The sequence below is a fragment of the Ailuropoda melanoleuca genome, chromosome 1 (assembly GCF_002007445.2).
Source record: "Ailuropoda melanoleuca isolate Jingjing chromosome 1, ASM200744v2, whole genome shotgun sequence".
NCBI classification, from domain to species: domain Eukaryota; kingdom Metazoa; phylum Chordata; class Mammalia; order Carnivora; family Ursidae; genus Ailuropoda; species Ailuropoda melanoleuca.
In genome coordinates, this window is record NC_048218.1 from 17,837,555 (window position 1) to 17,857,294 (window position 19,740).

General features: G+C 40.5%; 1 protein-coding gene across 2 annotated transcripts in view; it reads right to left on the reverse strand.

Moving 5' to 3' along the window:
* The window catches only part of JAM2 (junctional adhesion molecule 2), a 60,286-nt gene extending 41,953 nt beyond the window's left edge, over nucleotides 1–18,333 (reverse strand). Inside the window, exon 1 of one of the 2 annotated variants that reach the window (XM_034656602.1) lies at nucleotides 17,734–18,333. In XM_034656602.1, the coding sequence (XP_034512493.1) occupies nucleotides 17,734–17,800 (67 nt within the window). In that variant the 5' untranslated portion in view covers nucleotides 17,801–18,333. The remainder of the gene's footprint in view (nucleotides 1–17,733) is intronic. The other variant, XM_034656596.1, reaches the window with a different exon arrangement.
* Nucleotides 18,334–19,740: the final 1,407 nt, after the last annotated feature.

The following is a 19,740-nucleotide window of genomic DNA, read 5'->3' on the forward strand; positions in this document are numbered from 1 at the left end:
GATGCTACAGGGTGACCAAATTTGATAATAAATCCCTCGACAATATTGGATGAGCTCATGTTTGGATATTCTTCCCATTTAGTTAAACAATATTTTTAGATCATGAAATACTTTTTTCGGGCTTATGGCTTACCCTTCAGGTTAATATTGCTTTGAATTCAGTTTGAGTTGTGAACAGAAGGCATTTGTATATGTTAAGAGACAACCATACTACAAATACACTAAATGTCAGAAAGCATTTTAATAACATATTAAGATCTTTAAGCCATTACCCACACTCTAAATGGACACTCAAGTTATTTTCTTATTATGACAGAAAAAATTAGTCATCCTTGCGGTGCCCCTGCAGGATACTGTATGCTGATTCTAAATCCATACATGACAAGACAGAGGCTTCCTCTCTTCTCCTTGTGCCTTTATAGTGCCAAAGCAAACACCAGAAAAGAGCGCTTTCCATTTCCCCTAAAAATCTCCTCAACCTTCTACTTTCCCTCACACTTTCCAGTATCCTCATCTCCCACATAGGAAAAAAAATTAAAAAAGGGATCTCAGGGGCGCCTGGGTGGCACAGCGGTTAAGCATCTGCCTTCGGCTCAGGGCGTGATCCCGGCGTTATGGGATCGAGTCCCACATCAGGCTCCTCCGCTATGAGCCTGCTTCTTCCTCTCCCACTCCCCCTGCTTGTGTTCCCTCTCTCGCTGGCTGTCTCTATCTCTGTCCAATAAATAAATAAAATCTTTAAAAAAAAATAAAATAAAAAAAAAAATAAAAATAAAAAAGGGATCTGGAGTCAACAGTTCTAACTTCTTCAAGTCCTGCCTCTGTGTCTCCCTAGCTATTCCGAGCCTCTGCTTCTCATTTTATGAAACCTTGGTAAAAATAGTTCCAGGTACCTCACAGGAATGTTAACAGGAGAATTAACATAATTCGTGTGAAGTGTTTTGTCAATTGTGAAGTTCCATTCAAATGCTAATTTTGTCTTCTTTTTAATCCTTCAGGTTACCCATAGCTTCTCTCTGATCTCCTTTGGTTCTTCTGGTCTCCAGATAACTGACTTGGCAAAATTCCTCCCCACTTTGTCTATTATTTCCCTGGGCACTTTCTCTTCATTGTCTCTGCTCTTTTATATTCTTGACTGAGCACATTCTCCAGAGTTCAGTCCTTTGTCTCTACTAATCAACCTCTGTGTATTCTCCCCGAGAACATCTTTTCCCAGAGTGAATCTCCCTATTTTTGTTCACCACTGAAGTACAGGGGAAAGGTACAGAGAACTTATACTTTCATCCTCTTTCCAATGTTCTATAGAGACATTTTTAGTTGGATATTTTGTTGCCTTCTGATATATACAAAATAATCATTCCTTCTCAATGTAAGCACTATGTTTTCTCTGGTTCTTCAAATCCACAAACTTGAAATTACTGTCTTGATGTCTTTGATGTCCCCCCATATTTAATCAACCACTAAATCTTACCAATTATTCTTTTCAATGTCTTCTGGATTTAACCGTTCCTAAACAATTTTGGCAGCTGCTACCTTAATCCTGTACCCTTTAACCTAATACTTGGGCTCTAGTCACCTCTTTCCTTCTAAGTCTATCCTATGTGTAAGGCTCAAAATTATTGGTTACCATAAATAACATCTTTTGGTATATTGCTTCACTATTCAAAACTTCTAACAACTTCCTGACGACGACTGCATCAAATAGAGACTTTTTACATAATATACAATCAACTCCATGAATACCAAGCCATTTCTTCGTCCTTTTCAAAACAAGCTCTGTGTTCTAACCAATAAGAATCCTGAAAGAGGCAGTATAGAATGAAAACAAGTTCTCAACACCATACAAAATAATTTTAGCATCTAAGTATGGTACATTTTTTTCCCCCATTTGAAAACAAAATGTTAAATTATGAAGAACTCTAATCATCATTAAATCAAACCCCCTCATTTTACAAATAAGGAAACCAAGATCCAAATAAAATAGTTTTCTAAAGCCTTATCAAAAACTAAGAGCAGGGGCGCCTGGGTGGCTCAGTCGTTAAGCATCTGCCTTCAGCTCAGGGCGCGATCCTGACATTCTGGGATCGAGCCCCACATCGGGCTCCTCCGCTGGGAGCCGGCTTCTTCCTCTCCCACTCCCCCCGCTTGTGTCCCCTCTCTCGCTGGCTCTCTCTCTGTCAAATAAATAAATAAAATCTTAAAAAAAAAAAACAAAAAACTAAGAGCAGAACTGACACAATCTTAGGTCTTCGCATCCCAAGCTCCATTTTATTTATGCCATACTTTTTGCATCTTTGAAAACAAATGAGATTTATGGTTTGAAGTATAAGGAGGTCCTCTGACCCTCCAGTAGAGACATTTCACCTGGACATTTAACTTATGAATCCAATAATGCACCACTGCCAAACAGACTGAGAACTCTAACTTATAAAATTAATCTACTTAAAAAGTGAACGTGATTCTGCCCACCATTCCAGTCAGTGTGAACAGGCCCCTGAGTTACTCCGTCATAGAAAATGTAACTGATATTCTTTCAGGTAAAAGAGGAGAATCCATCATCCTCTTGGAAAAAAAAAAATAATCAACACACTCATTGGTGAGATCACTTTGCTCTCTAAAAGAGGTATTTCTGTAACCCATTTGCAAAATTATTCGTCCTTTTATTTTTCTTATAATAAGAACTCAATTTCCTCAAATGTTTCAGCACATGTCATGGAAAAGGCTTGTCTTGAATGATCTCACCCTCAAAGATAAATAGTTGAATGTGTGGAATGGGGCAAGCAAGAGGGACATGGCTGGCTTGTTCAAATAGTTAGGACTCTAAATCTAAATTCTCTTTGAGGAAGATGATGCAGTCTTGCTTCCACTCTAAGAGGTAATGGGATGGGAGGTGAAGTGGAACTCCTGCCTCTATTAATGCCTACATTCTCTTGCTCATGAATTCATGGTGTATTTGGGGAACGTGTTATCCCGCATAGAAATCGCTTCTGACATAAATGGCTACAATGAACGTGTGCGTAAGCTGCTAGCAAAGACTCCAGGCGGCTTCTAAATGCCTCTAATTCCTCCATTCTTCCCCCACAGCCAGAGTCTTCTCCAGAGAATCCTTAGAGCTTTGGGGTCTTCAAGGTTAAAGGAACTATGGGAAATTAAATCATATAAAGAACTCATTTGGAACTTGATATTAAGTTTTAATGACATAGATTTGAGCATTAAGTGAATATTTTAGGAAGTGTGAGCAATTTTGAAATGAGCTTGAGTTGGCCCTTGCCCTATTAAAGAAAGCTGAAGTAGTCTCCTGTTATTTGGAAGAGCCAGAGGGTGGACGAAAGAGGCTTGATTGGACCAGCCTCTATTAAATAAATGCAAGAGAAAAACTAAATTTTTTGGAATTTAATCAACTGTCTTTTTTACATTCACCTTTTCTTGTCATCAGTCTATGACTCTGTCATGTATTCATCTAATGGGTACTTTCAGATTTTAGGGAATAAAATATTAAAGTCCCTTTGAAAGGAAATGAACTGAAAGGTCCACACTACATTATGAAGAAAAACATTACTGTTATGCACATTGACTAACAGATTTTGCTGTATAACCCAGGATCTTGGAGTTCAGTTAATGACAGGGTGTTTTGTCTGTTTTCAGGCATTTTATTTTTCTGTTAGTGTGAAACAGACTAGCTAGATTAAAAAGGGGGTCATTCAGATAGAATTTAGGTTTCTTATTCTGGTTAAGTAAGGTGTACAGTTTAAGAGAGCAGATATTTCAAGTGGACTCACTTCGGTCTATTTATTTTCTCTTTAACCAGAATACTCAAAGGTGGATAGTCCAATAAAACCCAGAGGGGCAAAGAAAAGAAATACTGAAATTTTTATATATTTATCACATTGTTTTTTTTGGGGGGGGTTAGTTTTTTTATTAGGACAAATTTTCTTTTTCTTTTTTTTTTTTAAAGATTTACTCATTTACGTAATCTCTACACCCAGCGTGGGGCTTGTACTCACAACCCCGAGGTCAAGAGCTGCATGGTCCACCAACTGAGCCAGCCAGGTGGCCCTATGACAAATTTTCAAATATACGCAAAAGTAGAGAGAACAGAGCAATAGACCCACATACTCATTATTTGGTTTCGACAGTTGTAAAGACGGCCACGTTTACTTCATCTATCTTTTTTGTTGTTGAGAAATTTTAAAGCAAATCATATCTATCAATCCATTTTCCTTATTAATTTAGGAGGTATCAATACAAATTAAAGACAAATGGCTACAGTAACATTAAAATAACAAATTATAATTCATTCCTTAGTATAATTTCATACCCTGCCCTAGTCAAATTCGCCTAATATCTTTTTTGAATCAGGATCCACATTTCAGTGTTACACTTGCCTCTTAGGCTTTTTGTCTTGTTTTGTTTTTAATGCAGAGCTAACCTGCCCTTTCCTCCCATCAAATGACTTGTTGAGAAAACCCAGCTAGTTATTCTGTAGAACAACGCACTTTCTAAGCTCTTCCATGTCTTTAATCTGTGCATCTACCCTCCTATAAAGAGAAGGTTGCTTGCCCTGAGGCTTGATTCAGATAAAGGGCAATTATTTTTATAATTATTTCCTTGAGGGGGGAGCACAAACACTACATAGGGAGAGCTTTGTGCTTCCTGTTGTACCGCACAATGATTGTCCTACTTTTAATGATGCTAAGATTAATCAGTGGTTTTAGATGATAACAGATGGGTCCTTCCATTTTAAAGGTCCCCATCAACATTTTGTCTAATTTTTAATAACCCTATCCTGAACCAATGACATGGAGCAAAATGATGATGACTAGATTCTACTGTTTTTCTTATTTGCACATTTACTAGTTTGACTTCTATAACAAAAAATTTTCTCTATCAGTTAAGGTTATATGTTACATATCTACACATATAAAGGAAAGCAGGATGAAGGCTTACTTCTTTGTTAAAACTCAGGGTAGGGAGCCATTGATGTAGTTGGTTCTAATGGTGACCAAGTCACTGATTTTTTTTTTTTAATTTTATCGACTCTCTCTCTCTTTTTAATGTCTATAATTAATACACTTAAAATCTGTTTGGCATCTTTAAATCAATTGCCTTCAAAATATTTTTTTCATTTTTGATTCTTAAATTGCCTCTAATTTGGCCACAGTGAGCCTTTTCATATTGATTCCTGTGTCTTTTAGACGATCCCATGAGCTTGGAGAGTTTTGCAGCTTTCTGGCACAACAGAGTAAATGTTTCCAGACTCACACACGCCCAACCCTACACATGGAATCAGATGTTCCTTCAAAGCTTCCCTGGCCGCTGCTAGTGTGGAAGGGTATTGAGAGATCACGATGTGTATGCTCATTTTTATAGTGTTGTAGGAAGGATTTTATTATTATTCCCAACTATTCTTTCCCTTTCCACTTATTATTACATGATAGCTGGGGCCTCCTGGCTAGCAGGATACACTTCCCCAGCCCAGTTGCGATTCTGGCCACGTGATTGCTTTCACCAACGCACATATGCCCTGGTAAGTGGAAGCTTTAAAAGCGAACACTTGATTTAGTTGGTCTTTTGCTTTTCCCTTGGCCACGAGGACTGTCTGTCCCAAATGGGGTCAGCCCCTTCAGCCTGCGGCCTGGAATGAGAATGAGACATGCAGAGAGCAGAGATTCTGCAGCTGACATGGAACCACAAAAAGGGGATGTAAGCAAAACTAACGTGTATGGCGGCAAACTATCGAGATTTTTTAGATTATTTGTTTTTAGGTTATTTGGACAGAGATAGGAAATACGCAGTTTGGGAACGAAAAAAGCATTAGGAGTTCATACTGATATTTCCAATTCAAATATACATGATAGGACTTTTCTGCTTTTTAAACATAATACTTGTATCTCTCTTTCCCTTCACTGAAAATCTTGAATATCTACGTTATGATCATTACAGATTTGCATTCTCCTGTAGTATAATTTCAAAATAACACCACTTTCAATTATTTTCTAAAATGCCTTTGCAGCTTTATTTATCCTTAAAATAACTTCTACTATTCAGTGGATTATTATATTCTAAACTCAGACTGGAAAAATTCTTTCCCCTGCATGGTTACATCACTGGCTTGAGACCCAGGAGGTTCATTTCCGTCCATTTGTTTTCAATTTTCAAGATGGCGGTTTTAGTGAATTTTTCTTTGAAACAGAAAATTTAAGTTTTCACAACCAAATCTATGTAATAAGTTACTAAGAGAACTCTGTCCCATTTCTGCCCCTTTCTACCCACTGTGAGTGGTTTTCATTTAACCTTCCAGTATTTCTTTCTTACACAAAATACAGCCTGCTACATTATACGGTTCAGCACCTTGCTTTTTTCCTTGGCTATACCTATACGTGGAGATCACCCTCATTCCTTTTTATTGCTACATTGCATACCATTTCGTTCTTTATTCAGCCAATCTCTTATTGATGGGCATTTGATTGTTTTCAATCTTCTTTATAATAAATAATTTTGAAATAAATAATACCATGCATCAATCACATCCAGCTTTTTTTTTGTTTTTGTTTTTGTTTTTTGCAAATACAGCTTTGGAACAGGCTCCCGGTAGTGGGGGGAATGAGTCAGAGTAGACACGCAATTTTTCTACATATTGCTGAATTAATTCTTTTTCCATAGCAGATAGATCACTGTGCAGCCCCTCAGGAGTCAGAGGCCTGTTTGCACACAGCTTCAATAACAGAGGATGCGGATGAGTTATGTGTTTTTGCTAATCTGGCAGGAAAGGGATGTTATCTGTGTGACAGTTTAATTTGCATTTCAGTGATGTTGAGCACAGTGTCATATCTGAAGAACTATTAAAATTTTTCTTCCGGGAACTCTCTGGGGTTTGTGTTGTATATGCGCCATTTTTCTATTTTGTTCTTTATATTTTTATTTTCTTTCCATTTTTAGGGCTTGTTGCATATCAGTGACGATACTCTTTGGCTGAGAATTAGAGTGCAGACATCTTTTTCTCAATCAGTCATTCGTCTTTTGATTTTTGTATGGTATTTTATTTTTTTTGAGCAGATGTTCTTTCGATATATAGCTTTTAAAAGAAGGCATCCATGCTTTTGTAATCTTGGGGGTGGGGGTGCACTTATTACTTACTGACATTTAGATCTTTGATTCACTTGGAGTTTATTCTCATGTACACTGTCAGGATCCGATTTCTTCCCCTCAAATGGCTACCCAACTGTAACGATATCTATCAAGCGCTCTCTGTGGTTTGAGGTCCTCCTATTGTATATATAGATAGATAAGTAGAAAGATACATCTCACATCTACACTAAGTTTCCGAATGAACTTGGGCCAATTCCTGGACTTTCTATTCTGTTCTATTGGTCTGTCATTCTATTCACGTACCAGTCTCGCAGTGTTTTAATGATAGAGGCGTTATCAAGTGCTGTAATACAGGACAACCATCAAACTCATTTCCGCCCAAGGGCATTACTGCTGATTTATTTTTCATTATCTCATTTGTCTGATACTTATTTTATATATATCTTATAATTAATGTAATATATTGATACAGAAATACATGTATATAATTAATTACCAAAAATGTATGTTGGGGCATATGTTCTTCTCGGAATAAAGAAAAGTCTGAAGAACACTGCAGCGCTCCAGGCAGTGTTTTTTGAACATTTCAGCATCCTCAGTCAGATTTTCTGGGAGAGTAGCACAATAGAGCTGAAAACCTTAGGATCCATCTAATCTTGGCATTTGCAGTGAAAGAATACCCTTGGACCTAGTTGATGAGTCACCTGGACCCAGAAGAAAGTTTTTCACTGCTAATGAGCAGGCGTCAAGATCCCACAGAATGATATGATTACTGGAAAGGATGCCTAAGAAAACCATCTTTGGTTTGGAAATAAAGATCACTTTATCAGGCCCTCCCCTCTCTCTTCGTAAACTTTTACCTCCTGTGGGACATGGATTGCTGTGATATCAACTGAGTGGCAAAGAGGTTGGACCATGAGGACAGTGTGGAATCCCCCACTTCAGAGAGCACTCATAGAACTCTCTAACATCCTGTGTTGTATTTTTTCTTAGGCAACTTGAGAAGAGGTATTGTTTGATTCATCTGAACTTTTAATCAATGCTTACTAATTCAAAAGGAACTTATGTAGGGGTTTTTGTGTTTTGTTGTGTTTTAAACAATACAAGAAGCATCAGGCAATCAGCAACATTTCCTAAAACTCTATAGGGCCAACCAGTCTCTATTTTACCTTGTAACTCTAAACTCTAGGGAGTCTACAGCTCGCGAGGGAGGAGGAAGTTCTAAGAGCAGAAAAATTATGCATTCGTTAGGGAATATTAATTTTACACATGTCCTAGGATCCTTAGTAATAAAATGTCATTTTATGAAGCTAAGAAACAAATAAAACATCAAACTCCAGGTTACTTACCTCTATTTAATTAAGTGTTAGAAAATCATTATGAGCCAGGCAAGATTCTAGGTGCTAAAGACACAAAGATGTATTGACTCTGTCCTTGACAAACTCACAATCCAGAGAAAAACACATGTAAACATGGTAACAGTTTAACCCAGTAAGTACAAAAGAGAACCAGGAACATACCAAGAACACCAGGAGTGTAATAATACGTGGTAGAATTCAGCTTTGAGGAATGGATGAGCTGGAGAGGGTTAAAGAGAAGGGGCTTAGTAACTGCATTTGCCACATGGAGAAAATTGCAACAATGACAACACAACAGCAGAGAAGATGGCTGGGAAGGAGAAACATTGTATCTAAACTGGCATAGTTGTTCACTCGGATACACACACCCACACAGGCAGGGTTTGAAAGCACCTGACTTGTTCTGGACCAAAAGCCTCCTATGAGGCCAAAGTCCAATGACCCACGGCTCCCAGCTTACGGAGAATTTGTACCCTATATTTTAATGACATAGAAGACTGCATGTTTAGATTACTGGACAAATAGACCCTTGAGTTACTGTTTATTCCATGGAGTTCAACTTCTGATTAGAATCCATTCCTATTTTAAAGTGCCTCTAGAACATTTTTCTAAGGCATTAGCACAATTCTCCCTTTTCAAATTTAGCACTTTCCCAGTAGTTCAACATGTTCCCTTTTTATTTGCGGTCATTACTTCTTCTTTGGTCTCCTTTAAAAATAGCACCAGTTTGCACTTGTCTGTAAGTCTTAGCTGGTGCTGGTGTTGGTCTTCTCTGGGCGTTGGCACTTACCCTCTACCTTGGACTTTTTTCATAACATCTGAGTTGGAATTTTCCCTTTCTAGATTTGGTCATTGGTTTGGAAATTAATTTCCCTCTGTTTTGTTATATTCATTTTGTTTCACTATTGGAAATTTATTTCCCTCTGCTTTGTTATATTCATTTTGTTTCACTACTTACTTTTGTTGGTTTTACCTAGAAGGTAGCCCCTGCTGCACTTTGGCTTAAGGATTTTAAAGGCCTCTGCAAAATGTTATCATGAGTCCTATTTGTGAGACATAGCTTTGGGTTGTGGCTCAATTACTAGTAAATAAATTTTTGCACGGGGTGCCTGGGTGGTTCAGTGGGTTAAGCTTCTGACTCTTGGTTTAGCTCCGGTCAAGATCTCATGGGCTGTGGGATCAACCCCTCCCCAACCCTCAGGGCTCTGTGCTCTGCAGGGAGTCTTTGAGTCTGCTTGGGGATTCTCTCCCTCTGCCCCTTCCCCCAGTCAGGTGCACGCTCTCTCTCTAAAATAAATAAATCTTTTAAAAAATAAAAAAATAAAGTTTTGCAGGAAGGCACAGAATATCATATATAATATGATTTGATTTGTTGGAAGGAGCAGAACAATAAGCATAGGAAATTTTGATTTTGATTTAGAAACTATACTGGTATGCTCATATATGCTGGAACTATATTTTCCCCCCAAGTTTTCTAGAACTATATGCAAAAAGCTTAAGAGTAGGCTATCTGTAGGGGCGCCTGGGTGGCACAGCGGTTAAGCATCTGCCTTCGGCTCACGGCGTGATCCCAGCATTATGGATCGAGCCCCACATCAGGCTCCTCCGCTATGAGCCTGCTTCTTCCTTTCCCACTCCCCCTGCTTGTGTTCCCTCTCTCGCTGGCTGTCTCTATCTCTGTTGAATAAATAAATAAAATCTTAAAAAAAAAAAAAAGAGTAGGCTATCTGTAAAGAGTGGAATAGAAGTCAAGAAGGCTAGAAAAGAGTTATTTTTCATTTTTGTACTATTCGAATGTACCATATACATACCTTGTTTTTAAATGTGTAAGTAAATGCATTCAACAGTGATCTATTTTTGCTTTGATTATGCCCATAAATAAAGTATTTAGCAAGTTTTTACAGTGTGAGCAAAGCTAAAACTAAAAACAGCAGGTGACTGCTTTGACAAAAGGAAAGTGAGTGAACTGGAAACGCCTAGAATAAAGGAGAAAGACCAGATTAGGCTTTTTCACTCCTTACCAGTATAAAATCAACTCCGTCCCACACTGTCCCTGTGAAAAATTTTGAAAACTAAAACAAAACAGAAAATCTAACAAAACAAATAAAAACTGTCAATGACATAAGAGGGAGAGAAAGGTGAAATTCTTCAGTTAAGAACTAAAACTCCCATCTGTTAAGATCACAAGGATTCTTGGGGTGCCTGAGTGACTCAGTCCATTAAGCATCTACTCTTGATTTCAGCTCAGGTCATGATCTCAGGTCCTGGGATCAAGGCCTGCTTCGGGCTCTGCACTCAGTGGGGAGTCTGCTTGGGGTTAGGGATTCTCTCTCTCCCTCCAAAATAAGAAGAAAAAAAAAAATCACAAGAATTCTTGCTCAGGACTGTTTGAGCCAAGAGAGTGGAGAGCTAAGAGTGTAGCTCCTGAAATACCTTCATGGGACTAGGTCTAGTAGTTCTTTCCTTCTCTGTTCATAAAATGTGGAAACAATTTAAACTGTAAACATTTCCAACCCTTTACTGGCCTGAAGATTCCAAGAACAGGATTCTGTGGGTCCTGTTAGCAGGTATTCATTTGAGCACACACCTTCTCTTTCTTTCTCTCCCTCCCCCCCCACCTCTATCCCTCGCTCTTTCTATCTCTGTCTGTGCCTCTGTCTCTCTCATACAGGCACACCCTCACATACTTAGTAACACAGAAGGCCACTCTTCTCCCCATCAAACCTAATCCAATCACCCTCTTAAGGATGGCAAGATGGGAATAAGGTAAAACAATGCTGAAGGAAGACAAACACTGCAGGGGGGGGGAGAGAATAATACCGAAAGACGATAAACAGTACCCCCAAAAGCTAGTTTTATGTTTAGATGCTGGGAGCTGAAGAGAGGGTTGGAAACACACGTAGCATACACCATTTTAAAAAATTTCTTAAAAACTAAAGAGCCCTTTCTCTCAAATTCCTGATTAAATTTAATTAACTACATTTCAGATATAAAACAATTTTCTGTGGGTGGATGTAAATGTCTAATTATATATGTGCATGTACGTATTTTCAATAAACCATATAAAATAAATACTTAGGAAGTAACAGCCTGGACCACTCCAATAACATCTAACTGGGCTCCCCACTTCCATGTCCTACCCACCTGTCCATCCTGCCCATTCTCCACACTCCATTCAATGTGTTCTCTTTGAAAGGCAAATCTGATACTCAGTGTTTAAAGGCTTTCAGTGGCTTCTCCTGGTCTTTAGGATAAATTTAAAATCCTAAATATGCCCTACAAGTCCCTCTTACCAGCTGGCTGCTGCCTTTTGTCTTCCCCTGTCATCCATGCTCTGGCCATAAGGGACTTCTTCCATTTCCTGCTTGCTTTTGCTCAAGTACCTCTGTGCAGCCCTGTTCCCTCCGTATCTGAGATGGTTTTCCCCCCCTTCACTTGCCTAGCATATTCTTTTCATGTAGATAGATAGACACGTGTCCACATACACATGCAAGTATTTTGTAATAATACAAATATATGTGTGTATTTTGTAATAAAACTTTAAAAAACACATTTTAAAACAAATTCTTTAAAATAAAAGTGAATAAAACAAACTGTTTAAATTAATATAATACTTATGAAACAGTCTATTTGTGTTTGGACAGGATTCTCTGAAATGTAGGAAATCCATTATAAATGATAATATGACTGTTTAACTCCACTGGCCCCAAATATTATCAATAATAACAGGACTAGTTTCCTAAGTGTGCTATATATATGTACACATTTAATTCTCCCTACACCTCTACAAAGTAAGTCTGTTATTGGGATTATCACCATTATAGATGGGTAAACCGACACACACAGAAATCAGATAGCTTGGGCCAGATCATACAGTTAGCTAGTACATAACACAGAATTCAGCATCAGAGTACATGTTCTTTACTGCTACACTATGTGATCTGAAATAGAACTCAAAAAATACAGTTCTATATCACTATAAATTATAATTTAAAGGTAAAAGTTACAGTTGCTCCATGGGATCTAGAATATTCTTGGCTACATGCTGATTACACTGTTACTGTGTACATCCCAATTTTGGTTGGTGTGATGGTTTCCCAGAGATGTCCACATCCTAATCCCAGGAGCCTAAAACATGTTATCTTACATGATAAATAGGAATTAAGTTTGTAGGTGGAATTAAAGTTGTTAACCAGCTAACTTTGGGATGAGTAGATTAACCTGGATTACCCAGGTGGGTCCAATGTAAGTTCAAAGGTCCTTACAAGCGGAAGAGGGAGGTAGATGAGAGAGAACCAGATTTATGGGAGCCGAGCACAGCTGGCTATGGAGGAAGGTGGAGGAATGGGGCCATGAGCCAGTGGCCTCTAGAAGCTGGAAAAACAGCTTAGATGCTGATTCTTCCCTAGAACGTCGAGAAGATAGCTGCCTTTCCCATACTTTGATTTTAGCCCAGCAATACCTATTTCAGATTTCTGGCCCCTAGAACTTTAAGATAATAAATCCGTGTTATATTAAATTTGTGGTAATTTGTTTCTGTAGCAATAGAAAACTAATACAGTTGGGTTGTTTTTCTGAGTTCTGGTCATGTTAACAGTAACACCTCCCAAGAAAACAGTACCCAGTTTTAAGTTTTCTTTCTCTGCTTTTGCCAAAGAAAGCACTTGACCTACATTCTGATTCCCCTTTTCTATATTCACCTTCATCTTCCTCAAAGCACCAATCTGGCAATACAGGTATAATGGATTACTGACTCAGCAGTGCTGTGGGATAAAAAGGTTATTTTAAGTAATGGCCTTTACAGATTTCTTCTGGTCCAACTTCAATGAACACAGACGCTCTAGCTTCCGTAGGTCCAAACATCTTCTCTAACAACAAGGCCCAGCAAAGGAAACCAATGCAACAGAAACCATGGGTAGAGAAAACGTATGTAAACGCACATAGGCTCCTCTCATTAAACTGCTCTGGTGGGGGGATAGTGAGTATTATCAACCTTAGGGAATTTGCTGTTCTCTTTATGCTGACTTTTTGTTTTAGACTTCTTCCTTTTAAACGTCATTTCTGTCTCAGTTTTAAAACCGTTATCAGGTCCACCAGCAAGCCCAATCTGACCTTTCTGCTCATCAGATAATTAGGACCATGCCAGGATGGAACCGGTCCTCCTCCGCAAATTCATGATGATGCTTTGTTCTTAACAATGTTTACAGAGGGCAGAATTTTCCTGGCACTGGTTCCCTGGAGTGCTCTTTGGGTCAGTTTCACCACCGGGGCAGAACTTTGTGATTTTGCAGAAGATCCAGCCCTCTCCCTGCTTCACAGTCCTTATCAGTTGATGAGAGATTACAGACTCAGGCCAAGTAGCCTGGCTCGGGTTCCAGTTCAGAGTTGAGGACCAACTGCTACTAGCCATGTAGGGTCAAGAACAACATACTGCTCTCATTCACATTCAACTGCTTGGCTTAAATGTCACCTCAGAGAAATCTGACACCTCACCTACTTAGCATTAGTTAGGGCTTCATGATTTATATTGAGATCATTAATTCCATTCATCCATTTCTTCCACCCCACTCCACCTCATGCCCTTCCTATCTGATCAACAAGTATCTATTTACACCTACTATTAACCAGGCACTTTGCTTAGCACTGTACATACAGTGGTGAGCAAACATGAAGAAATTCCTTCCTTCACGGAGTTGCCATTTCCATGGTAAAGAAAAATATAGTTTCACTAAACACACAATTAAATGTCCATATATCAACAGGTACAGTGAACTCATAGTCCAAATAACAGTAGCAGCAGCAACAACAAAAGTCTTCCAGACTACGAAGAAAGAAATAAGGATACAGACAAATAGAAATAAAAGGAAAGAATGGAATAAGCATGATATTATATAAAATAGGATCAGGACAAAAGGGTAGTACAGTTATACTGGGGATGGATATTAAGAAAATGAGTATGTAATTAGAGAATAAGAAATTCACAAAGTGCTTTTGAATGGAGACAGTGGAAGGATTTAAGTGCTCAGATAGAAAAAGGAGAGAAGTCCGATTATCTATGGAACAAATTCTCAGATCTTCAAATCCCCATTCCATTTCTTTCCAGCCTCCATGAATGAGCTTTCTTGAACCATGGGGGTCATTATCTGTAACTTGGATATTTTCTGCATCATGCATTTGCTGAGAACTTAAAAAGAGAGAATATTCAGAAAGTCCTTAGAATAGTGTCTGACATATACATAGCCTTTATTATTTTTTTAAAGATTTTAATTATTTATTTGACAGAAAGAGACAGCAAGAGAGGGAACACAAGCAAGGGGAGTGTGAGAGGTGAAGCAGGCTTCCCACCGAGCAGGGAGCCCAATGCTGGGCTCGATCCCAGAACCCTGGGATCATGACCTGAGCCAAAGACAGACACTTAACAGCTGAGCCACCCAGGCGCCCTTATACATAGCCTTTAATATACTGTTTTTGGATCTGGACATGAAACCTGAGTGGATAAATCACAAATAGGACTGTGGAGTGAAACTTAGCCCTGAAAAACATTCTTGTTTTTCAACAACGCTCTGATAGCAATGAGCATACACAGTGCCTACATCTTGGTTTCTCCCACCCAAGTACTAACCAGGCCCGACCCTGCTTAGCTTCTGAGAGCAGATGAAATCAGGTGTGTTCAAGGTGGTATGGCGGTAGACTCACATCTTGGTTTCTAATACCATTCTCCAATAAAAGGAACCAGGGCTCCTTGGAGAAATGGCCGATGACTGGAGCAGGAAATATACAAGATCAGCCTGAAGACTTTGTGTTGCCCTATATATATATAATGATAGAGGTATGTCAGAGGATACAGAAACTCCTAGAAGAACTCCCATGGCAAAAGCTGGAAGAATTTTAGATTTTAAGACTAAAATAAATAAAATCATGTTGGACTATAATCCAAAGTATAAAATAAATATTCATAAGTCCATACTGATATAGAAGTCATGAGAAAACATCAGAAACACACCAGTTAAAGGACATTCTCCAAAATACTTCACCAGTACTCCTCAAACTTGTCAAAGTAATAAAAAAACAAGGGAAGTCTGAGGAACTGTCACAGCTAAGAGGAGCCTAAGGAGACAGGACTGCTAAATGTAATAGAGTATCCTGAGTGAGATCCTGAAATAAAAAAGGACATTAGGTAAAAATGAAGGAAATTTGAATAAAGTGTGGACTTTAGTTAATAATAATGTACCAAAACCACTTCATTAATTATGACATGTATCATACTAACATAAAATGTTAAAAGGAGAAAGTTGATGTGGTATATATGGGAACTCTCCATACTATCTTCACAATATTTCTTTACATCTACTGTTATAAAATAACTAAGTTTATTTAAAAACACACACACAAAGAAAAGAAAACATTCTTGCAATGCCAGACCTTTTGGCATCCTGGGAACAAACTAAAAAAGATCCACACATACTCCCAAATTATTTCCCCATAGGAGTCAGGGTTAGAAGAGCCAATGGTGGGGCGCCTGGGTGGCGCAGTCGTTAAGTGTCTGCCTTAGGCTCAGGGTGTGATCCTGGCGTTCTGGGATGGAGCCCCACATCAGGCTCTTCCGCTATGAGCCTGCTTCTTCCTCTCCCACTCCCCCTGCTTGTGTTCCTTCTCTCTCTGGCTGTTTCTATCTCTGTCGAATAAATAAATAAAATCTTTAAAAAAAAAAAGATATGAGGAGTAATCCCATATATCTTTAAAAAAAAAAAAGAAAGTGTAGATTGCTCTGGGTNGGTTAGATTTACCCAAAGTCTGAAGGAGAGGTTATTCTGCTCATTCATCTAACCCTGTGTTTGCTGCTTGGTTATTTCTTGGCTACACTTTAAAACTTAGGGTGTATTGTTTCTATTTTGATCACTGAATAAGAATAGAAGAGTAAAACCATTTTCTGTTTTTAATTAGTAGCAATTCTAAAATCAGTCTTTTTTAATTTGAAATTTAGGATCATCAACAAAATACATAACTTTCCCAGCAGTTTTGTGACAATCCCTCCAGCCCGTCTCTTTGTTGCCCTTTACCATTACTGTTTTTTTCTTTGTGTGTCCAACATGATACCAGTTTCAAAATTGCATAATGGTTTTATTGTGAAGACTTGCCGTCTTGGTTTGATTTTCTATAATATAGGTCAGCACATGCCCCTTTGCTGAGACAACTGGCACTTTCCTCCCCCACGAAGGAACAAAGCTCACATCACGTTGAGTTCAGCGATACTCACTTCGGCAATAAGAACGTGAGAAAAAGTCACTGTATTATGGTATTAGACACTCATTCGGTGGGTTATTTTAAATATTACCAGAACTTGAAAAGCAACAATAATAACCCATTCCATTAAAAAAAAGAAAGAAAGAAAGAAAGAAAGAAAGAACGAGAAAAAAGGGGATAACGAAAAGCAAGAAAAACAACAGAAAAAAGGAGGACTTCATTGCTTAAGCGCTTACGATCTATTTCGATTTCCTCCATTTTCCTAAAAAGTAAACGCGAAGAAAACAAAATAATAGGCAACGTTCCCAGGATTTTAAATCTCGTGAGCCCAGAATCCGTGAAAATCCTGTTTAGAACCACCCCGTGAAATGGCTTTGGGACGTCCCCCTGCTCCTCGTTCATTCAGCTTCTGCCTCTTTCTAACAATTATTCGGTCGGACGTCCCCTGAGGACACAGCAGCTGGCCAGAGTCCCCACACCAGACTTCCCTGACTGAATATAGATGTGCAGGTGGAGAGGATAAAAGTAATTCTGGCTCGGCAGCCACGAATTCCCCTCATCCCCCTGCCCCACAAGTGCACTGCATTTTACCGGTACGATTGGAAGCTCAGAAACCAAGACAACTCTGACGCTACCCCCTTCTCCGGTACTTCGCGTGGCCGGCGCCTGCCTCCCTGTGATGCCATCTTGAGATCCTAGCATCTTCTAAGTAGCTAGTTTGTTCTGCATTCTGCTCGCGTCCCTGCGTCTTTGAAAACTTACCCCAACTTTGGAAGAAGGTGAGAATCGGCTGGTGTGGACTTTGAATTTTCTCCACCCAGAATTGACAAAATCAGATGCTATTTGCAATAAACCAAAGATCCCCGCGCCTGCCTGCACCCCGATTCCCGCTCGCTGGGTGCCAAGTCAGACGCCCCGCGGCACACCCGCAGCCCAGAGCCCCAGAGACTGCCGTCCGCGAGCGCCGCGTCCAGGGGCTGGAGGTCTGGGGGGCCGGTACCAGCACGCATGGGTGGGAGGGTGGGGTACCCCAGCAACTTACAGCCCAGCGCGACCACCAGGTAGCGCAGCAGCAGCAGAAGGAGGCGGTGGCGGCTCCTCCTCGCCATCTTCCCGGGGTCCGAGCTGGCTGCTCCTCGGAGGCCGAGAGTCCCGGCGGCCGGAGCGCGGGAGGCCGGGCAGGGGCCCCTGAACTTCTGGGGCGGGAGAGGGAAGGGACGGGCTCGGGGGAGAGAAGGGGAGCGGTGGGCGGACCCTGATGGACGTCAGTTTCCCCCGGCCGGGGGCGCCTTCTCAGCTGGCAGTCTAGGGGCAGGTCTGGTCTGTCCGGGGGCTGGGGGTTCTGGGCTGTTCCTTTTGTGGGGTGAGGGGTGGGAGGGGGAGGGCCGTGGATGCCGGACGAGGTGTGGGCTGGGTCCTAATGAGGGGGCAGGAGGAGGCGAGGAGCGTAAGGGAAGCCCTGGCGGGCGTCCCCCCGCCCCCGCGCCGCCGGGATTGATCGGCTTTGTGTCTGGTCCGGCGCGGGACTGCCAGCTGTCCCCGGGGCGAGGAGCCCGGGGGCGGGAGGCGCGGGCCGCGGGGGCTCGGGGGAGGCGGGGTGGAGAGCAACTCCGCCTGCCGCGCTCCAACTCCTGTCTTCCTTCTCCTTGGCACAAAACTTTTTGGGTTTTCAGCCTAGGGGTGGAGATTTTTGGAAAATTTCTGGCCAACGGGCGAAGCTGCGGGGGAGGCGCTCGGGGGAGATGGGGTTCGTGGGCTCCGCCTTGGATGCCAGAGGGGAAAAAAAAAGCAATCAAGACTCTTGCTAGTAGGCAGGGCTCCGATTTTAGCAATAGCCTTGGCCCCTTCTCAGTGTAAGCTTTTTGCTCTTTGGAGAGTTGAGGTGTGTTTTGTGTTCTTTGCTTTTCACGTGTTAGAGTTGGAAGTTCATCTAACGGTGTGAAATATTTATCATGTTTCTTTCTAGTTACATAACTGCTGCCTGTGGAGTTTTCCACATGTTAAAGCTCTACAGCTGCCCTTTGTCAGGTTTATTTTTGGTCTACTGTGCTTTTAAAAGGGAAACCCATTATGAATGCTCTGTTGCCTTCTTTAAAATTGACCCGCACTAACACTGCACGCGCTCCAAGGGCTAAACAGACAATTCTTGTATTTGCTCCCAAGGACCAAAAATGTCTGGTGCATCCAAAAATAGTGACAGGTCTGGAAAAAGACCATTCCCAAGAGAAGAAATTGTTATACATCAGTTTCTCTCTCTCTCTTTTTAAGGTAGAATAATGGATAAAGTACTGAGTAGAAGACAGTTGATTTAGTGGGGTGCAAATGAAGAATTTAGCTCACTGGACAAAGGCGACCAGAGTTGAGATATGCAGAGCTGTGAGGAATGAGACATCCCTGCTGTTTCCTTGGTGATAATGATGGAAGCCTGATACCCAAGGCAGGGAGGGGCAGAGGACCCAGATTGTCAAAACGGCTAAAAACGTTAGAGCTATACTCCGTCAAGCAAGGAGAGGGGACACAGATTTAACAACAGGCTTCTGCCAGTTTTTTCTGGGCAGCAACGAGGAAAATGTAATGCTTTACAAGAGAAGTTGATAGAGTTCTCTTTTCTCATTCTTTGCCACTGTATATCTCTTGTGCTCCTCCCTAAAGATGCACACAAAAAAGGCATACTTTTTTTTTATTACTATTTTGTGACATCCTATGTGAATAATTGCTTCATTCCAATATTTGTCAGCCAGTTAAAGCATTTGCCAAATAGCCACATTGTGCTGGATGCTGGTGTACCGTGATGAACAAGATTGAGTCTTTGCTGCTTGTGAGCTCATAGTCTTGAGAGAGTGAGAGTCCCTAGGGAAAGACCTCTAATATCACATGATCAGTGTTGTGGGAGAACAGAAAAAAGTAACAGCAGTTCTATGGAGTGCTTTCTCAGTGGTGGAGTCTGGATAGCTCTAATCTAATCCCCCCACAACTCTGTAAGGCAGAAAATATTATCACTCCCACTTTGCAGATGAGAAAACTGGGCTGAGAGATGCTACTGGCTTGT